The sequence below is a fragment of the Cibotium barometz genome, chromosome 59 (assembly GCF_041138505.1).
Source record: "Cibotium barometz isolate CiBa-2024 chromosome 59, ASM4113850v1, whole genome shotgun sequence".
Classification (NCBI taxonomy): Eukaryota; Viridiplantae; Streptophyta; class Polypodiopsida; order Cyatheales; family Cibotiaceae; genus Cibotium; species Cibotium barometz.
This window is the reverse complement of record NC_141104.1, coordinates 10,834,037-10,854,076: the sequence shown is the minus strand read 5'-3', so window position 1 is coordinate 10,854,076 and position 20,040 is coordinate 10,834,037. Positions and strand designations below refer to the sequence as shown.

Below are 20,040 nucleotides of genomic sequence, written 5' to 3'. Positions count from 1 at the left end.
TAGGTGAGCGAGTCAAAATGGGGCAAGAGACTGTACACGAGAGATATGCATGAACAGACAAAATGGGTGGGATGGTGAAATTCAGGATCTGTGAGGAGACCCCATGAGGTAGTCCACCGTGCTAGTCCCCCCTTGCATGTGGGAAGGATGTAAGGTTGTCGTACTGTGTCCATCTTGTCATCCCGTGTATATAACCAGTTCATGCATCCCCCCCATCTCTAAGAAGTGCTCTAAGAAGTGCCTACATAAGCTGTAACATCCCCTTCATCTTTGTTGCTCCTCTCTAATTCATTTCAGCTAAATCAATCTGTGACAATCTGATGGCATCATCATGGAAATCATACATTTGCACTTGCCTGCCTGCTGTCCAAGCATTTAAGTCCCCTAGTAAGAGTATGTACCCCTGCTGGGAGAATTCTGCTGAGAGTGAAAGTGTACATAGTAGATAAGATTTATAATTTTCAGCTATTTTTTAGCTGTCCTGTAAGCAAATATTCAATGGTTTCTTATCCTGCCTTTGCCAAAAGTGAGGTTTCTCCCCTTAAAAAAGAGACAAATTTTCTAATTCAATCTTATGGTTGGTCTTGTAGGATACCCTTTGTAAACTTCTGGTTTCTCTTGTAGGGTTCCCTTTGTAAACTTATGGTTGGTCTTGTAGGGTTCTCTTTGTAAGCTTATTGTTGGTCTTGTAGGATGCCCTGTGTAAACCAGAACTGGAGTTAATGGAGCTACTGGATTTACCATTGTCATTGATAAAAGCGGCCACAGCTCAGATCAGTCTGAATGCTTGTCCACCGTACCGTTCGGTAAGGCTCACTCCCTCACAAGCAAGGGATAGTTTAATCAAAGGAATTTCTGGTAGGTGCTTTTGTCAATAAATTAGAGTAGTACCAATTGCTTGTTTTGGCCTTGTCTGATCACTGGTATTTGCCAATATAGTTGTTGCTTTCGGATCTACATTAGTGTTCCCTTGGGTCATACTGGGTACCTCTTCTCCTGAGAAGGAAGCCATAGAATGAATGTTGTATGTGATGGATGGTGGGCATCGTAGTAACTTCCAAAGAAGTATAAGTAAATGCTTGAGATCATTGACCCTAAGTTTAATACATTCAACAATTCTTTCCTAATTAGGTTTGAATGCGGCTCCTCTCATATGAGGAGTTTAGCTTAATGTTGGTGGAACTGAATGGGGTTTTTGATTGGGGCAGGGAACAAGCTTTCTTTGGTAGCTCAAATGGGGAAAAAAGAAAGCTGAGCCAAAGAAGCCAGCCTACAAGAGCAAGTTCTTCTCTTTGCGTGGTGTATTCGTTGTTGATTGATCGGGAGCAAGCCGTTGCAGCACACAGGTTGATGAAGATGTGTGTGTATGCTGGAGAGGAGGGGCAAGACACTTATATAGTGCTGACCCCCCACTAATACCAGGTCGGTTGCCCCTGTCGACCAGCCAGCTCGACTTGGTAAAAAGGCCCTTTTTAGGCCTTTGGAAGGCTTATAATTGAGGCCTTTTGGGCCATTTTGGGCTAGCAGCAACAATGTTTCTGCCCAGACCATCAAGCCATCGGCTCTACCCCTTGCACACAGCAGCAGCCCGGCTGATCAGCGCAATCATCTTCATTGATTCAGCATCCAGCAGCACATAACCAGGTTAGGCCTTGCTCCGAAGATTTGACATTCATCATATCTCCAGTCGCCTTTGCTTCATCTGTCAGAATATGCAGCGTAGATGCAGACAAGATCTGAAAACACCTAGAGCAAGTGCACAACAGAAAAAGACAGAAATGAGAGAGAGAGGGAGAGAAGCGTATAACTCTGCTATATAAACAAGAAAATCCCGGAATACAATATGTGAAGTGTGGGGGCAAGGGGCCATTTTATATGGGCCCAGGTAACCAGTCAGCCTGCTGAAAAACAGCCGACAGCCAGAAAAAATGCCCACGACCAGCTCTGCCCTCCAGTCGGCGAGCATCTCCTAGTCGGCCAGTAGCAGACCGTGTCGGCGCACATAAGGGAAAGTCGGGGGCAGCAGAGCAGTCGTATAGCCCTCCACACCAAGGAAAAATAGGGAAAAATATGGAGAGTGGGGAAAGATGAGAAAACACCTAAATCGGGCAGGCACACCCACAACAGAGGCCCTGGTGTAAATATATAGACAAGAGATGACTGCTAACACCCCCTCTCAGCCCCTGGATGTGGAACCAATCCCAGTGAGCTGGAGTGCTGCCGGAGCATAGCCGGAGATAGAGACTTCGTGAAGAGGTCCACCGCACTATCCTCCGCCGAACAGAACTGTAGCAAGATGTCATCAGCAACAATCTTTTCACGAACAAAATGCCTCTTGATGACCGAGGGTTCCACCAGTGGAAACCCAATCCCGCCAAGTAACCTTTGCAACATCATCACCTCGCAAGCAACACCACAAACAGCTCCTAAGCCAAGGGAAGAACTGTAGCCTGACGTCAAGTTCCTCGTGTTTGGCTCTCCTCCCCAAACTGAGTCACTCCAACTTCGGAGTCTGACTCCATCCATTGTTGGGGTAAAGGCATTATGCCCACCCTTATAGTGTGTACAAGCCCATAAGTTGTATGGGACATAGTACACTTAGTACTTTTAATGTACTAAGTGCACTATGTGTACTTGAGCAAATATACATGTGTGATAGGGGAGTCACACACTCACACTTGATGAGTTGACTTATCCCCACAACTCTCTCTCTCTCTTCTTCTCTGTGTATGTCTCCCACATGAAACCCTAATTCTTCTCCCTTCAACTGGTATCAGAGCATGCGTGTACTGTACGGACCTGCGTGCTGCATCAGAACTGGTCGCCTGGGTGTGTTGCGTAGACAGAAGCTTGTGTAGGTGCCAAGGCACATGTGAAGCTGTTGTGTGCAGAACAGGGCAAATGCTTCTACAGTTAGTGCAACAGGGCCAATAGTCGGTGCTGCAACCACAACGGGCGGTGCTCATCCTTGAGGCTTACGTGGAGTTTTTCGTGCGCAGCAGGAGGAGTCGGGCGCCGTACTGGATTTTTGCGTGCAGCTAGAGGAGTCGGGGATTTGCTTGTTCATTTTCATCAATTGAACAGGTACAATCATCAATTGAGCAGGTACAGGTCCAAATTGCTCAATTTTTGAGCAAAATTGGCAACATTGGGTGACATTGGTCACATTCAGGATCAATTTGCAGGAAATTGGATGTCAAAATTTGGGGCTTTTGATGTAATTGTGCCATTGGGCATTTATACATGCTGTATGATGTGAGCAATCTCACATCTGGGGCAAAATTGCAGGAAATTGGAGTGCAGATCAAAGAGCTTTTGTGCCGATTGGGTTGATTTGCATGCAGGCACTCGCATTTGATGCTTTGGGCAATGTGTTGATGCTTGTCAAGCACTCAATGTGCCTGTAAATCAAGGGGCTTTTATGTATTGGATGTATATGTGGCCAGGCGGAAGCATTGTGAAGACTCTGGATGCCTTCATGTGCGTGAATGTACCATGTATGATCAGAAATTGATCTTGAATCAAGGGGCTTTTCAAGATTTTATGCTTGTTGAGCTTGGCAAAGCAGCAGGCAAGACTTTTATGCCTTGAATCCTCAGAAATCCACTTGCAGTCAAGGGGCTTTTGCCCAATTTCTGTTCGGGACTGTTGTATGCAGTGGTGGGGACTGTAAAAGTCTGATTTTCACTCATTTGGACAGCCAGGAGAGCATTTATTGCTGCTGTACTTGCTGGTACAGATTTGGTACAGCTTTGTACAAGTTTTGGCATGGCTGTACATTGATTTGAGTGAGGAAAAAGCTCATTTTCAGCTGCTGTACTTGTTGGTACAGATTTGGTACATCATTGGCGAGCACTTAGTACTGTTGTACAGTGGGTGTAATGCCCGCTTCTCTTACTGCTGAAGAATGGGAAGATATAGATGAGCTGGCAAGATCTACCATCATGTTGTCTGTGTAAGACTCTTTACTTTTCAGCATACGTGAAGAGAAGACAGCTTGGGGAATGTGGCAAAGATTGCAGGACTTGTATGCCCAGCAAAGTGCCTCAAGCAAAGTGTATTGGTTGAAGAAACTCATAGGTCTTCAAATGAAGGAAGGGGCATCTATGACAGCCCATCTAAATGAGTTTAATGGTGTGTCAGCCAGGTAATCAATCAAAAGTTGGCAATGGACGATGAGTTCATAGCCACCTTTCTCTTATGCACTTTGCCAGAGAGTTGGGACACATTCAGGACAGCCACTAGCAATTCAAATGCTATGCTGTCATATGCAGATGTGGAGGGTGCTCTTCTTCAAGAGGAGATGAACAGGAAGAACAACTCTGTTGGAAAGTCCAATGCAATGAATGCACGTGGGAGATCCCAGCAAAGGGGTAAAAGCCAAGAACGGGGAAGGAGCAAGTCCCGCTCCAAAAAGGACTTGGAATGCCATTATTGTGGCAAGAAGGGACACTTCAAAAAGCAATGCTACAAATGGAAGAATGATCAAAAGGAAAAGGGAAAAGGCAAAGACAAAGACAAAGATGAAGCCAAAGATGTAAAGCCAAAGGGCAAAAGTGGAGTCAAGATTGAAGAAGTCAATGTGTCACATGCAGGTGACAGTGAGGATGAAGTCCTATTCACGTCTTCACTTGATGCCCATTCACTTCTTGCAGGAGATGGTCATGGTATGCACTCATGGATCATTGATTCAGGTGCCTCCTTTCATGTCACAGGTTGCAGAGACTTGTTTGTCAGGTATACTGCTGGCAATGAAGGAGTAGTTTATTTGGGTGAGAACCATGCATGCAAGATTCTTGGCAGAGGTGATGTGAGGCTTGTGTTTTCAGATGGCTCACAGCTTATGCTCCATGATGTCAGGCATGTGCCTGAGATCAAGAAGAACCTGCTTTCTACTGGACAGCTTGATGATGCTGATTGTGTTACCACATTTGGTCGTGGAAAGTGGAAGATTAGTAAGGGCTCACTGGTTGTTGCCAGAGGCTCTAAGGTGGACACTCTTTACTTCATGCATGCTGGTGTTTGTCACCATGCTAATGTAAATGCAACCGAGCTACCGGAAATCTCTATGTGGCATAGCCGGTTGGGACACATGAGTGTCAAAGGAATGGAGCAATTGTCTCGTTTTGGTTACTTGCCTTCTCTAAAGTTCTCAAGTTTTCAGTTTTGTGAGCATTGTATATATGGCAGGCAACTCCAGTGCCCCCACAAGAAAGCTCTTGGACAGAAAGATGCTCAGTCAGAGCTTGTGCATACAGATGTATGTGAGATGCCTCAGCTTTCTTTGGGAGGGGCAAAATATTTTGTGTCTTTTATTGATGATGCCACACGCAAGGTGTGGGTTTATCCTCTTCGTTTGAAGAGTGATACATTCTCAGTGTTTGAGAAGTTTGTTGCTCATGTTGAGAATCAAACTGGCAAAACACTGAAGGCTTTGCGTTCCGACAATGGTGGAGAGTATATGTCCAAACAGTTTCAGGACTTTTGTGATGCTAAAGGCATCAAGAGGGGGCTCTCTACTCCTTATGATCCTCCACAAAACGGGACAGCAGAGAGGATGAACAGGACCATTCAGGAGAAGGTCCGTTCTATGTTGTCACATGCTGCATTACCTCATGGTTTTTGGGCTGAAGCTGTTATGACAATCGTTCATCTTATAAACAGGTCACCTAACACGAGGCTTGGTGGGAAAGTGCCAGAGGAAGTATGGATAGGGAAGCCTCCGTCCTACAAGCACTTGAGAGTGTTTGGTTGCGTTGCGTACGTGCACATACGCAGGGAAATGCGCACCAAACTTGATCCTAAGTCTCACAAATGCATATTCCTAGGATATGGTGACAGAGGTGAAATGGGGTATAGACTTTGGGATCCAGTGAATAGAAAGATTATACGCAGCAATGATGTCATTTTTGATGAAACATGCATGTATGAGGAGCCTGCAAGGCAACAGGAGCCTGGCAGAGTCATCTTTGATGATGATGGACATCATGGACAACAACCAAGGGCTGTAAATCAGCCATTACAGCAGCAAAACCAGCCCTTAAATGGTGCTGAAAATGGTCCAAATGGACAGCTAGAGATGGCAGAAGATATCCCTATGGATATCCCACAGTTAGAGGAGATACCGGGCATGATCTTTCAACCTTATGGCATGGAACAGGAGCCACCAATAGGTGATATGCAAGTTGGACAGCAACCTGCAAATGATGGTCATTGGGTACGGAGGTCCACAAGACCCTCTAGAGCCCCTGACAGGTTTGTTCCAGGGGTTGACTACTTGATGCTCACTGACTGTGGGGAGCCCTCATGTTATAAGGAGGCTTTACAGAGGGCAGACAAGGCTCTTTGGGAGCGTGCTATGAAGTCAGAGATGGATTCTCTGCACAAAAATGGAACATGGAAGTTGGTGCATTTGCTAAGAAGGTTTTGCCAAGAAGGTTTTGCCATGCAAGTGGGTTTACAGGCTCAAAGTTGCACCTGATGCAAAGCCAAGATACAAAGCCAAGTTAGTGGCTAAGGGCTTCAAGCAGGAATATGGTGTGGACTTTGATGAGATCTTCTCTCCAGTGGTCAAAATGACCACACTTAGAGCTGTGTTAGCTTTGATTCAGCTTGTCAAGATTCATACGGATGACAACCCGGCTGATCTGTTGACAAAGAGTTTGCCTCCAGAGCGGTTTGCTCATTGCAGACACTTGATGGGCATTGGATGAGGCCAGTTTCAGTGTAATATGCGGAAGCTCTGGGTAGTCTTCTTTCAGCCCTAAACACTCTTGGAAACCTTCTGATGCAAAAACGCACCATCTGATGCAAAAACGCAGGTAGAGAGAGAGTAGAGAGAGAGAGAGTGAGAAGTGCTGGAAATTCAGTATATACTATGGTACAAAAAGGTACATGTCTTGCAGCCCTTGGCTGCCTTCTTGAAAAGGTGGTAAAACACCAAAACCTGTCCCCTATGGGACCTCTAGTGATCCCAACCCCTAGTGGGATTGAATGATTAATTCTATGAGCACTTGGTGCCTTTTATAGGATTCTTGGACAAGGTAGGAGCTGGCCGACTGCTGGTCGGCCAGTTCTGAATACATTAAATGACTTTTAACTCAGCCGACTTGGTTATCTTGCCTTGTCATCATGCGCCTTCAGCCACCTTGCTTCCTGGTACAACCGACAGCTCCTGTACTCAGCCGACTGCCCCCTGGTCTTTCTCCAAGTCCAACCCGGCCACTTCTGTATCTTGTGCTCCACACTATGACTCTATCTGGTTCATACTATTTATCCGTTTTGCCCCCTCTGGATCTAGCCCTGAGATTGTCCATGGCATCTATGATGCACATGACATCCCCCTCTCCTAAACTTGATGACGGGAATCCAACCTGCTCTTGGATGACTGTCATCATCCCAATCCTGTCCCGAAGTCCCTCTGTCATCATCCATCCCTGGCAAACCTTTTTCTCTGAAAGCCCAGCCTGTTTTCCAATCCACTCTGTCTCTGATGAAGATCTATGCATCTGGTCTTCCTCTAGTCCACAATCCATTCCTGCCCTGACTCTGAACACCATCTTGGTCTTCATTCCTGGAACTGAGTCTGGCACTCTCACATCACCCTTGGAGGATCAACCTCCCTTGGGACCGTTACCTGAGAACCTATCTGGCTCACGGAACTGCCATCCCCATCTGGCACTGTGGAACACCACCAATAAACCTCCTGGGAGTTCTTCCCGATCTGTGTTCCTGCCTTGGGCTTCGAATCCGTGTACTTTCCTGTACCTTGGACCTGTACACCATCATATGGGACTGAATCAGTGTTTAGCTTTGCTGAGCCTGATGCTCTGATACCAATGTAATATGCGGAAGCTCTGGGTAGTCTTCTTTCAGCCCTAAACACTCTTGGAAACCTTGTGATGCAAAAACGCACCATCTGATGCAAAAACGCAGGTAGAGAGAGAGAGTAGAGAGAAAGAGTGAGAAGTGCTGGAAATTCAGTATATACTATGGTACAAAAAGGTACATGTCTTGCAGCCCTTGGCTGCCGTCTTGAAAAGGTGGTAAAACACCAAAACCTGTCCCCTATGGGACCTCTAGTGATCCCAACCCCTAGTGGGATTGAATGATTAATTCTATGAGTACTTGGTGCCTTTTATAGGATTCTTGGACAAGGTAGGAGCTGGCCGACTGCTGGTCGGCCAGTTCTGAATACATTAAATGACTTTTAACTCAGCCGACTTGGTTATCTTGCCTTGTCATCATGCGCCTTCAGCCACCTTGCTTCTTGGTACAGCCGACAGCTCCTGTACTCAGCCGACTGCCCCCTGGTCTTTCTCCAAGTCCAACCTGGCCACTTCTGTATCTTGTGCTCCACACTCTGACTCTATCTGGTTCATACTATTTATCCGTTTTGCCCCCTCTGGATCTAGCCCTGAGATTGTCCATGGCATCTATGATGCACATGACATTCAGCCTTGATATGGCCTTGTATATTACCATGTACATGCTGATTTTTCTTTTTCCTTCATTTAAGGGCACTTTGCCTTTAAGTGGGAGGTTGTTGGGGTAAAGGCATTATGCCCACCCTTATAGTGTGTACAAGCCCATAAGTTGTATGGGACATAGTACACTTAGTACTTTTAATGTACTAAGTGCACTGTGTACTTGAGCAAATATACATGTGTGATAGGGGAGTCACACACTCACACTTGATGAGTTGACTTATCCCCACAACTCTCTCTCTCTCTCTTCTTCTCTGTGTATGTCTCCCACATGAAACCCTAATTCTTCTCCCATTATCGATCAATCCCCCTCCTGTGTAAAAGAGTCCAAGATCCTTTGCATGCTGCAGAAACCACAAGATAGGCAATCTTGCCTCCCAAAGAGTCCTTTGCAAACATGAGCTCAACAGCCTCATCAGGAAGCTCTCGTCCAATTTGGTATGCATCAATCATGACAATGAACCATTTTGCTTCTGAGTCAAGGAAGCATCATACTGCTCACAAGGATCAACAACTGTTACAAGCTCTCGTTCAATCTGGTATGCATCAACCAAGACAATGAACCATTCTGCTTCCGAGTCAAGGAGGCATCATACTGCTCACAAGGATCAACAACTGTTACGGTGGGATGCCAAGTCCTGGAAACTTGCTGAAGACCACTCAAGGCCTTCGAAAACCTGTAAACCACCCCCTCTGAATCCAGAACCACAAAGCCTGGAGAATGTGCAACATCCACCTCCTCCTGCAAGTAATCAACTGCCACCTGCCTAGCCTTCCAATAGGTCCCCGTGGAAAGAGCTTTCTCAACTATAGGAGTTTCTCTGTCCCGAATGCTACGAGACATCAGAGCATAGGTTACCTATAAAGTTTCCTCTGACTGACGAACACAAGAACTACCAACATCTGTACTGGAAAGTTCTTGCCAACTGCTGCCATCATGTGGCAAGCCATCCACCATCTAGTCCGGGAAAGCCTGCACGTGCAGCGTATCCACACGTAAGTGGCCATTACGAGACTGCCACTCTTCACAAAACTGAGGACCTGGGAGAGAGAGTGCTGAAAGTTTGTAAACTGTATTATCCACTCCGCCCTCCCAAACTACATGGCCTGTTGCTTTGTCCCGGAGAGCAACAAAATGCTCATCAAACTCCACCTGTATTCTAGCCTTGCAAACTTGATGCACTGACAACAGATGAAAACCAAGTGATGGAACATACAACAGTTGGGAGGAATGCTTCCCCCCTCTGCCATCGGGAACTATCTCCAACCTGCCCTCACTATGAATTGGGATAGTGGATGTATCCCCAATAAGGATGTGTCCAGAATACCTGCAAAGATCTTGTAACGCCGTGCGGGAAGGAGTCATGTGTGTGGAAGCACCACTGTCTAGAATCCACTCCCGAGTATCCATATGATTCCATAGCGGAGAGTCCTCCAACCTCCTCCCTGCACGAAGAAGATGAAACACCGGTGTCCATAACCTCCAGGTGCACAAAAGCTAGAGTCTTCACGGTTGCTGCTGAGGATTCTGCACCCTTCTCGGTGCTCCGCTTAGGACACTTCCTACAATAGTGGCCTTTCTTGCCACAATCATTATAGGTCCTCTCGGCCTTCAATTTCCCTCAGTCTGAGTCGGGCTTCTTCTCAGAAGACTTCTCCGATGAAGCCTTCCCTTTGCCCTTGTTGTTGTTATTATGGCCTTTGGACTGTTGGCCAGTTAAGGCCTCAGAACCTCCGCCCTGTGGAGGGTTCGTGAATCGCTCTTCCTGGTCCAAGACCATGGGCACAAGCTCCTCCCATGTGATGGTGCTGAGCTTGCCACTAGTAATCAACGAAGAATAAAAGGCTGAGTACTGAGAGGGCAAATGTGACAGCAACGTTATGGCCATATCCTCCGATGGTATCTCTTTCCTTGCCTGGAGAACTTCCTGCTGAAGAGCTTGTAGCTTGTTGAAGTGCTCCCGCATCGTCGACGACTTTGCAGGATTCATCACCCGCATCTGAACTTCCAAGGAGATTCTCTTCATGGTTGATACCTTGTTGTAGAGAGAAGCCAAATGCTGCCAAATACCTCTGGCCAATGTCATATGCTTTATGTGGTTGATCACCTGTGGTGTGCAATTGAGGAAGATGAAAGAACGGACTCTAGCATTGACACGATCCCATAATTGTGCCTGTGCCTCTCGTTCCTTCCGAATAGAGGGTAATTCCCCTTCCTCTTAACTCCGGCCACGGCCCCAACAACAATGAAATCAGCAGGGTCATAAGACTCCAAAACAGATTCGATCATTACCTTCCATATGCCGTGGTTGTTCCCGTCCAACTGACGGTCCACTGGGAACGTGGGGAGTGTCGGGATCTTCACGTGCTTCTCAGCCATCTCAAGTAAATCTGCCATTGCGGGGGTGTAATTGAAAAGGGAGGGTAGGTGGGAAAAAATGAAGAACCAAACCTGCAAGTGGCTGTCCAGCAACAAGGCCCGCCTTTCGCTTGCTTCTCCTCTTCCTGCACGTCCCAAAACAGTCCTCCAATCAGCACTACAAACAGCCCCCCTCTTGCTCACACAGTTCCCAAGATCTTCCAAGAGCCGAGAGCTCTGATACCATGTCAGAATATGCAGCGGAGATGAAGACAAGATCTGAGAACACCTAGAGCAAGTGCACAGCAGAAAAACGCAGAAAAGAGAGAGAGAGGCAGAAGCGTTTAACTCTGCTATATACACAAGATAATCCAGGAATACAATATGTGAAGTGTGGGGGGCAAGGGGCCATTTGGCCATTTTATAAAATGGCCCCAGGTAACCAGTCGGCCTGCTGAAAAACAGCCGACAGCCAGCAAAAATGCCCACGACCAGCTCTGCCCTCCAGTCGGCCAGCATCTCCTAGTCGGCCAGCATACATGGGAAAGTCGGGGGCAGCAGAGCAGTCGCACAGCCCTCCACACCAAGGAAAAATAGGGAAAAATATGGAGAGTGGGGAAAAATGAGAAAACACCTAAATTGGACGGGCACACCCACAACAGAGGCCCTGGTGTAAATATACAGACAGGAGATGACCGCTAACATCATCATCCACAGCAGTTTGCCGTCTGGCTTTGCTTCATCGTGTAGGAGGAGCGTTTCTGCTGCCATAGTATCCAGGTTGCCGCCCTGCTCTTTGCGCAACACCGTGTGTCTACTGCAGTCTTGCGTTTGTAGCCTTCGACCTCTACATCACTCGGAGTGCCACCACTGTCCCCGACGTGAGCCTTCATCACCAACCAAGCCTCTTGCACTGACTTCGTCCTTGCTTCATCGCCGGAGTAGTACCGACAGGGCCAGCCAACCTGGCATAAGTGGGGGGCCAGCACTATATAAGCGTGCTGCCCCTCCTCTCCAGCATACACACACATCTACATCAACCTGCGTGCTGCAGCGGCTTGCTCCTGATCAATTAATGCATCCAGCAGCAGCATCAACAGCTGCGTTTCTGCCCATACCATCAAGCCGCCTGCTCCACCCTACACACAGCAGCAGCCCGGGTGATCAACGCAATCATCTTCATCGATTCAACATCTAGCAGCACACAACCTGGTTAGGCCTTGCTCCGCCCTGTTGCTGTAACCAGAGGATTCGACATTCATCATATCTGCAGCTGCCTTTGCTTCATCATCGACAACAGTTCGCCGTCTGCCTCTGCTGCATCATCTAGCAGCGTTTCTGCTCCCACAGTATCCATGCTGCCGCCCTTTTCTGTGCACAGCACCCTGCGTCTATTGCAGTCCTGCGTTTGCAGCCTTCGACCTCTACATCACTCGGAGTGCCACCACTGTCCCTGACACGAGCCTTGGTCACTGACCGGGCCTCTTGCACTGACTTCCTCCTTGCTTCTTCGCCGGAGTAGTACTGACAAGGCCAACCGACCTGGTATTAGTGGGAAGGCAGCAGTATATAAGCGTGCTGCCCCTCCTCTCCAGCATACACACATCTTCATCAACCTGCATGCTGCAGCGGCCTGCTCCCGATCAATCAACGCATGCAGTAGCAGCAACGTTTCTGCCCATACCATCAAGCCGTCGGCTTTACCCCCCTGCAAACAGCAGCAGCCCGGCTGATCAACGCAATCATCTTCATCGATTCAGCATCCAGTAGCACACAACCTGGTCACGCCCTGCTCCACCCTGTTGCTGTAGCCAGAGGATTCGAGATTCATCATATCTGCAGCTGCCTCGGCTTCATCATCCACAGCAGTTCACCATCTGCCTCTGCTTCATCATCTAGCAGCAGCATTTCTACTTCCACAGTATCCAGGCTGCCGCCCTGCTCTGTGCAGAACACCCTACGTCTACTGCAGTCCTGCGTTTGCAGCCTTCGACCTCTACATTACTCGGAGTGCCACCGCTATCCCCGACACGAGCCTTCATCACCGACCAAGCCTCTTGCACTGACTTTGTCTTTTCTTCAGCACGGGCCTACTACTCAGAGTCACTTCATTTGTGCCTCACTCAGAGGCCCTTTTGCACTGGATTACATTCACCATTATACATATACTCATTCATCCATTTCATGCTGTGGTGATTTGCTTTGGTCTCTCGCACATCTGGTCCTTTCGTCCTTTTGCCCTCACAATGGGCTACCTTGGGCACCCATAGCATATTGCTCCATTGTTGATCTCTGCATCTCATGGTACTTTTTGGCATCTTTGGCTTTGGTACAAAGCGAGGGTGGTGGGCTACCTTAGGCGCCCATAGCATATCGAGCTGTTGCTGATCTCTGTGTCTGATGATACCTTTTGGCATCTTTGGCTTTGGGAAAATAGAACTTTGGCGCAGGTGTAGTGGGATTTGTGAGAGTTGACCATTTCGGCCATCTGGACCATGGTTGCTGTTCTTTCTTTGACTGTTCAGCATGGCTAGGGTGCTAGCAGCTCTCTCAGCATTGCCACACTCCAACAAGGCAGCCCCACTAGACGGATTAAGGTATGCCAGCTTATTCTTGGGGAGTTGATGGCTTTGGACTAGATACTGCCCAAGCAAGGTCAACATATTCGAGTGGGATGGCCCACGACTGTGTTGTAACGGGCGTGTGCCTTTGGCTACCATAATTGACATGCCATTGCCAATGGTGTGGGGCACCAAGTTCATTTTTGTGGTACACTGCCTTAAACATTGTTGGGCCGTCAAAGCAGGCTTGGCACTGGATTGTGTGTTTGATTGCTTAGTCTTCAGGGCACCTGATGTAACATGTGTTCAACGGAAGCATACTCATTATGCCCTAATTAACACTATTGAAATGTTGATCAAAGACGTAATTGTGTAGAACACAAAGACCGGAGAACTATTCACCTAATCTACTGGATATTGCAAAGTTGAATATTTACAATGCTGTAAACTCAGATCTGCACACCATCCATGCTAGCATTAAGCTACAATGCATGAACAAAAGGTTCTACTGCTGTCCCTAGTATTGTGCTACTGTAAACTGCACATGGACTGTGTCAATGCTGATCTGGGCACTCCCATTGCTGCCCAATTGCTGTACTTAGCAGATCTGGCATTGAATACCTGAGATTAACACTGGCCCATTCTTAGATGCATAACTAGTGGTCAGCCAGCCTAGGGTTGGTAGTGGGCAGCACATATCCCCACAAATGTACAACATACATGCCCTTGAGTTTGCTCATACCAAGAACCATGTCCAATTGGCACGTTATTGTCATCCCCTTCTATATGTAACTCGGAGCACTAGGGAACATGATTCACTTTTGCTCTACTTCCACCAGGGTCATACTTTTTTTATGGGGGATAAAACCACACTTTCTATTTCTTTACTGTACAAAGAGAAGAGCCCTCAAAATGAGGGCACTTCTTATACAATGTACAACTAAAAGCAGGTCCATATGCAGCTGGTCTAGTTGCGGTAGCTTAACACAGTCATATAAAGATTGATGCAATTATCGACGCAAGTAGTAATACTTGTCAATCTGAGGTGATTGGAAGACTAGTCTATTGCGACCAATCCAGATTGTCCAAAGAGCCGAAAATCTTGTCCGTGCAAAAGAAAGGAGCTTTGTCTGTGAAATTCCTTGCCAATTTGCCAAAGATCCAGAAGTTTCTCGAAAAACATATGCCCTGAAATCTAGCAGTTAAACACAAGGATAGGCGTTGTAAGAACTCCTTGGTATCTGTGCAATTCCATAGCATGTGTGGAATAGTCTCATTCAAGCATGAGCATTGTATGCATTTCATAGTAGCAATTTCTATTTTTGCCTAGCATGTGCCAACAGGGAGTGTTCGTGCAATACATCTCCGTAGGAATAGCCTTTGTTTGAGGGGGAGTTGACTATTCCATATCGCTTGCAAGTTTTGCTTCCACCATTTTTTTGTTTTGTTCAATTGCCATATCCCATTTACATGCTTTGAAAACCATGGGCAAGGGATGATCGATTTGTAAATCTTTGATGTTGGAATTTGAGTAAAACTAATTGTGGCAGAAGCATGAAGCCTTGCTCTATGTAATGTCCAGTCTTGCAATCTATTCTCTTGAGGGTCATGCAATACATCTTGAAAGGGTTGCATTCGATTGTTTATTTGCTACCATGTTGTCCTATAATGCATACCCAATCCCCATCTTATTTGTGCGAGTGGAAATGACAAGATCTTTCCATCACAAGATATCACATCCTGTGCGGTGTTTATACCTTTAGTAGATAGAAAATAAGCATCTTCTAGGAGTTGTAATCGCCAATGGAGCAGTAAAGACTTTACTCCGATGCATATGTTATTGCCTCATATAGGATTACCTATTTGTGGAGGTTTTCCAAACCAATGTAAGTATTGCAACACTTCTTTCCAATCAGCAATGAATTTGCTAGTGTATGGAAAACCAGGAATTTTGCCTTGCACATGTCTAAAAACTATGTCCTAGTATTGTAGCTGCCATTTACCAAAGGAAGATACTTTAAATTTTTTACACATTTCCACTTCCATGAGCGTCCAAGGTCGTTCGTGAGGCAAGAAAGTATGTAACATTGTTGCTTCTCTTGTCAACATATGATAATGAATATTTATAACATTCAGTCCACCGTGCATTTTAGGTGAGCAAACCTTCTGATACCTCAACAACCTCGGTGCTTTTTTAATCTCCATAAAACTTCCATTGTCTGTGACATGAAAGAAGAAATTTGTTTTTTTGACCATATCAATAGTGGCAAGAAAAACTGTACGCCATGAGAATAGATTGTACAATGCAAAGTGTGACATGAAAAGTCATGTAGGCAATTTCCAATAATCTAGCTTCATTTGTATTTTTTGCATTACCCATTTAGTAGCGTCCCGGTGAGAGACATTCCAACCCAATGGATATCCCAAATGTCTAACAATTTCAGTGGGTGGGAGAATTTACCCATGCCATAAAATACCGTGTCAGTCTTCTTTCTTTAAAGGCAACAATTTTGATTTCTTGAAGTTTATAAATAGCCTTGCAACCTCGCCAAATAGATCTAGAGCGTGCATGAGTATGCATAGATCATTCTGATTATTTAAGGGAAAAAAGGAATCATTAGCATAAGCCTGAGCAATGAAGACACGATCATGTGGCAATTGCAACCCATGTAGAAGTCCATTGTTAGTAAGTTTATCCATATAAAGCAACAATGGATGAGTGGCTATCACATATAACAAGGCACTCAAAGGGCATCCTTGCTTGACTGATTTTCCTAGCTGCCATGGAGAAGATAATCCTTTTCCCAAAATACATTTTGCTGTGCTGTCTTTGTTTAGCCAATAAATGACATTACACATTTTTTCTCCAAATCCAAGTTTTGTCATTATCACTGCAATATAATCCCAGTATACAGTATCAAAAGCTTTAGTCATATCAACTTGTAGTAACAATACATCCTGCTTTGTGTATTTCGCATATTCTGTCCCCACATATACATTGTGAATATTGTATGTGATTTGTCTTTTGGGGACAAAACCATATTGTGCCAGATGAAGACCTCTATTCAAGATGTTTTTGATTCTGTGGGTGATCATTTTAGTGATCAATTTGTAGACCACCATCATCAATGTGATAGGTCTCCAATCTGAAATATTTTGACATATTTGTTTTTTGGCACCAACTTAACCTGACCCTCTTGCCATGAGGATGGCATAATTCCTTGTAACCATGATTGATTGATCATAAGCAAGGACGGTTGTTTAGTATATCCCAGAACTGTGGAAAGAATTCAAAAGTCAAGCCATCCCATCTTGGGGATTTCCGTTTGCCCAAAGATTTAACAGCATTGTCAAGCTCCAATTCCACAAAAGGAAGTTCAAGATCTTGTGCTTCTTGTGCATCCATAATTCCTGTCACATGAGAAAGTAGGACAGCACGAGCATCCATAATTCCTGTCGCATGAGAAAGTAGGATAGCACAAGCAATAAAAATTTTGTTTGTTAATGGAGCAGGCGTTGCAAAAGCATGTTGAAAATGAGTCACAAATTCTTGTTCTAATTGCATGATAATATGTGCCATTCACCATTTGTCCTTTGCAGTCTTGAAATGCATTGCTTTTGTCTTGATGTGTGCAAGCTTTTGAGGAGCATCTCTTATCCAACAATGGTTTTTGGTCGCGATCGGATCTGCCACTTTTCCAACTTTCTTTGATCATTTCTTTCTAGCTCATGCCTAGCATAATGCATTCTTTCTTCTTCTTGAGGGGATAACATACAAATATGGGTGAGTTCTTCAAGAACTTGTAGTTGTCTTTTCAACCGAGAAATTCTTTCTCTCTTCCCCTAAGTACCATTTTCCATAATTAGTTATAACTCTTTGCATGCGAACAACAAAATGGTACCAAACAACATCAATATCCTCACAAATCTCTGCATTCAAAGCAGCAACAATATCACCCACCATATCTTGAAATAGAGGGTGAGTGAGATAGCTATTATTTATTAAACACAGCCTCTTTACTAGCAATTTCTCATCAGCAATTGAAGTACCAAAATAGAGACCCATCCATAGAGGAGCATGATTTGAAAGTTGCAATAAATAATCAACCCACATACGATAGGTAATAGATCAGAGTGATCATCATTCAAAGAGTACAACCAACGATCTAGTCTGGCATGATATTCAATAAAAGCATTATGATGGAATGTAAAACCTTTCCTGTCTACACATGTTTATTTCCACATATCCATTGCATTTAGTTGACACATTGCGTTTTTTCATGACATCTTTTCAGCTCCAATCATATGTGAAACACTTCTAGTGTTGATATGGCGATGACGAGTTTTTAGAGTCTTTCTGCATAAAAATGCATTTGCCAACCATGGATATTGTAATAGTTTTTGCCCAAGTCTAGCCTTTTGTGCTGAAATTGATGGAGCATAAATTGATCCAAATCCATAAACTATTCCATTTAACAGGCCCTATACAATAATAAGAAGACCATCCGGATCATTATAAGCTACCATTGGTTGTAATTCATGTTTCACAAGCACACAAACCTCAGAAAAAGTATGGTTCCAGCATAATATGTATCATAATCATGGAGAAAATCAGTTTGCCCAGCTAGGGCATGCTGATTATCTTCCTGCAAACACACTATATCTGGTTTCATTCTATTTACATAATCCTAAACTAGTCTCCAAGTTCTTGGATTATTACATTATATGGCATGCATTTTATTTTGACATTCATTATTATGATGAAGGGGCAGATATATGAGCCTATCAAGTGCAAGCCATATCAATATCATCTTGCAAATCTTGCAATTTCAGCATTTCTCCTTTGACCACTTGAGCCCAAAAACCTCCTCCCTCGGCATTTGTAGAAGTGGAAGCTCTACCCTAAGGTGTTGTGGATTCTGTCCATGTGCGAGATTGCAATGGTTGAGGTTTAACAGTGACTACTTTACGCGCATTTGAAGTTTGCCATCCATCTGCATCTGGCACATTTTTATCCTTGTTTAGAGAGGATTTCTGAGTTGTACAGCTTTGCCTTGAGTCTGTACACCTGTGCTTACAGTCGGACTTGACATAGGATTAGACGTCTTATTGGGAAGAGGCTTTTGGGTAGCTGTATTTGCCAAAACAATTGGAGGTAGAAAGAAAGAAAGAAAGAAAGATTTTATTAACGTCTTCCAAAAGACCGAACTCGGCCTATGAGACAAATCGGAGTACCTGTATGGGGTATCCTCTGTCATCCCAACAAAATGAAAAAGTACTGAATAAAAAAGCTGAATCTGGGTGTGCAGGAGATGGAGCTCTATTACTAGGAGAATGCAAAGCTATATGCATGGAGTATACAATCATGATATGCAACCTAGCTAGCTCCATCCTGTACCATACTGGGGGTATAAAATGGTATACATCAGTGAAGGGGGTGTCCACAGCTCCCTGAAGAACATGCCTGGGTGTGCTCTGAAGCGAGCCAGTCACTCCGCACCCTCTCTGTGAAACTGAGCTCTGATCTCTGTCATCTCTCTCTGGTATAGGCGTGGTGTCCGAAAGCCAGGTGTCCTCTGTCTCCTGCGGGCTCTAAGTGTCTCTGCTCTCTGAAGAGTAATTCCCTGCCGTGTAGGGGCTAGGAGGGGTATGGATCTCTGAAAAAATGTAGTGATCTGTGTCTGTCGCCCCCCCTCTGGAGCTGTCTGAGCCTGTAATAATGTCTCTCTGTGGCGCTGTATGTCTAGAATGTATCTCCCCAGTATGCGCTGGTCTGCTGTCTCAAAGATCTGGCGTAGGGAATGTGGCTCTCTGAATAAAATGGAATATCTCTCTCTGATGGCTGTATATGCTCTGCATCTGCATACATAATGCTCCTCACTCTCCACCTCCTCTCTGCACAATCTGCATACCCTCTCCTCTCGCGGGATCCGTGCTGCTCTGCCAGTCTCAATCTCCAATCGGTGTGATGAAACTTTGAGCTGACCAATAGCCACTCGGGAGCCATGTGGTAAAAAGCCCTCCATGTATCTCGGCCTCTCTATAAATCCATCATCAGTGATACTCATGAAGTGATCTCTGTAGTATAGCATCTTCGGTGGAAGAGGCTGTGTAGGCGATATCCATGTCTCTCGTGTATAGAGCTGCCATAGATCCTGTCTCAATACTCTGTTCCTCTCACTATGAGAGAGACGGATATGTGGTGCATCCCTATCATACTGGAATGGTGGTAGATGATCCATGTCTAGGCCATGCTGTGAGAACCAATGTGTGACCTGTGCATACCATGATCCTCTGTCTCCTGCCTCAGCCAACTGTCTAGATGCCTGAAAAGCTCTGTATGATAATCTGTCCTGTGGCATCTCTCTGAATCTGTCTAGCAGGCATATAGTCTGAAATATGGCCTCTACCATCATAGGAGGCGCAGCAAACTCTGCTCGGATAATGTCATGAGGTACTGACGGTTTGCTGCGTATCATGCGTGCCATCATGAGGGCCTGTGGTCTCTCTATCTGTGTCTACCAATGGGTAGCAAGGCCTGGCGCCCATATTGCTGCTCCATACATCAATGCCGGTGTGACTAATGTGTCAAATAGCCACCCCTTCGTCCTGGGCTCCTGAAAATGCGCCTGGT

At 45.5% G+C, this 20,040-nt stretch overlaps 1 protein-coding gene across 4 annotated transcripts in view; it reads left to right on the top strand.

Moving 5' to 3' along the window:
• The window catches only part of RAD51B (DNA repair (Rad51) family protein), a 108,703-nt gene that overhangs the window by 18,108 nt on the left and 70,555 nt on the right, over positions 1-20,040 (top strand). For all 4 annotated transcript variants that reach the window (XM_086793196.1, XM_086793194.1, XM_086793193.1 and 1 more), the window contains exon 2: positions 693-806. In XM_086793196.1, the coding sequence (XP_086649322.1) occupies positions 693-806 (114 nt within the window). The remainder of the gene's footprint in view (positions 1-692; positions 807-20,040) is intronic.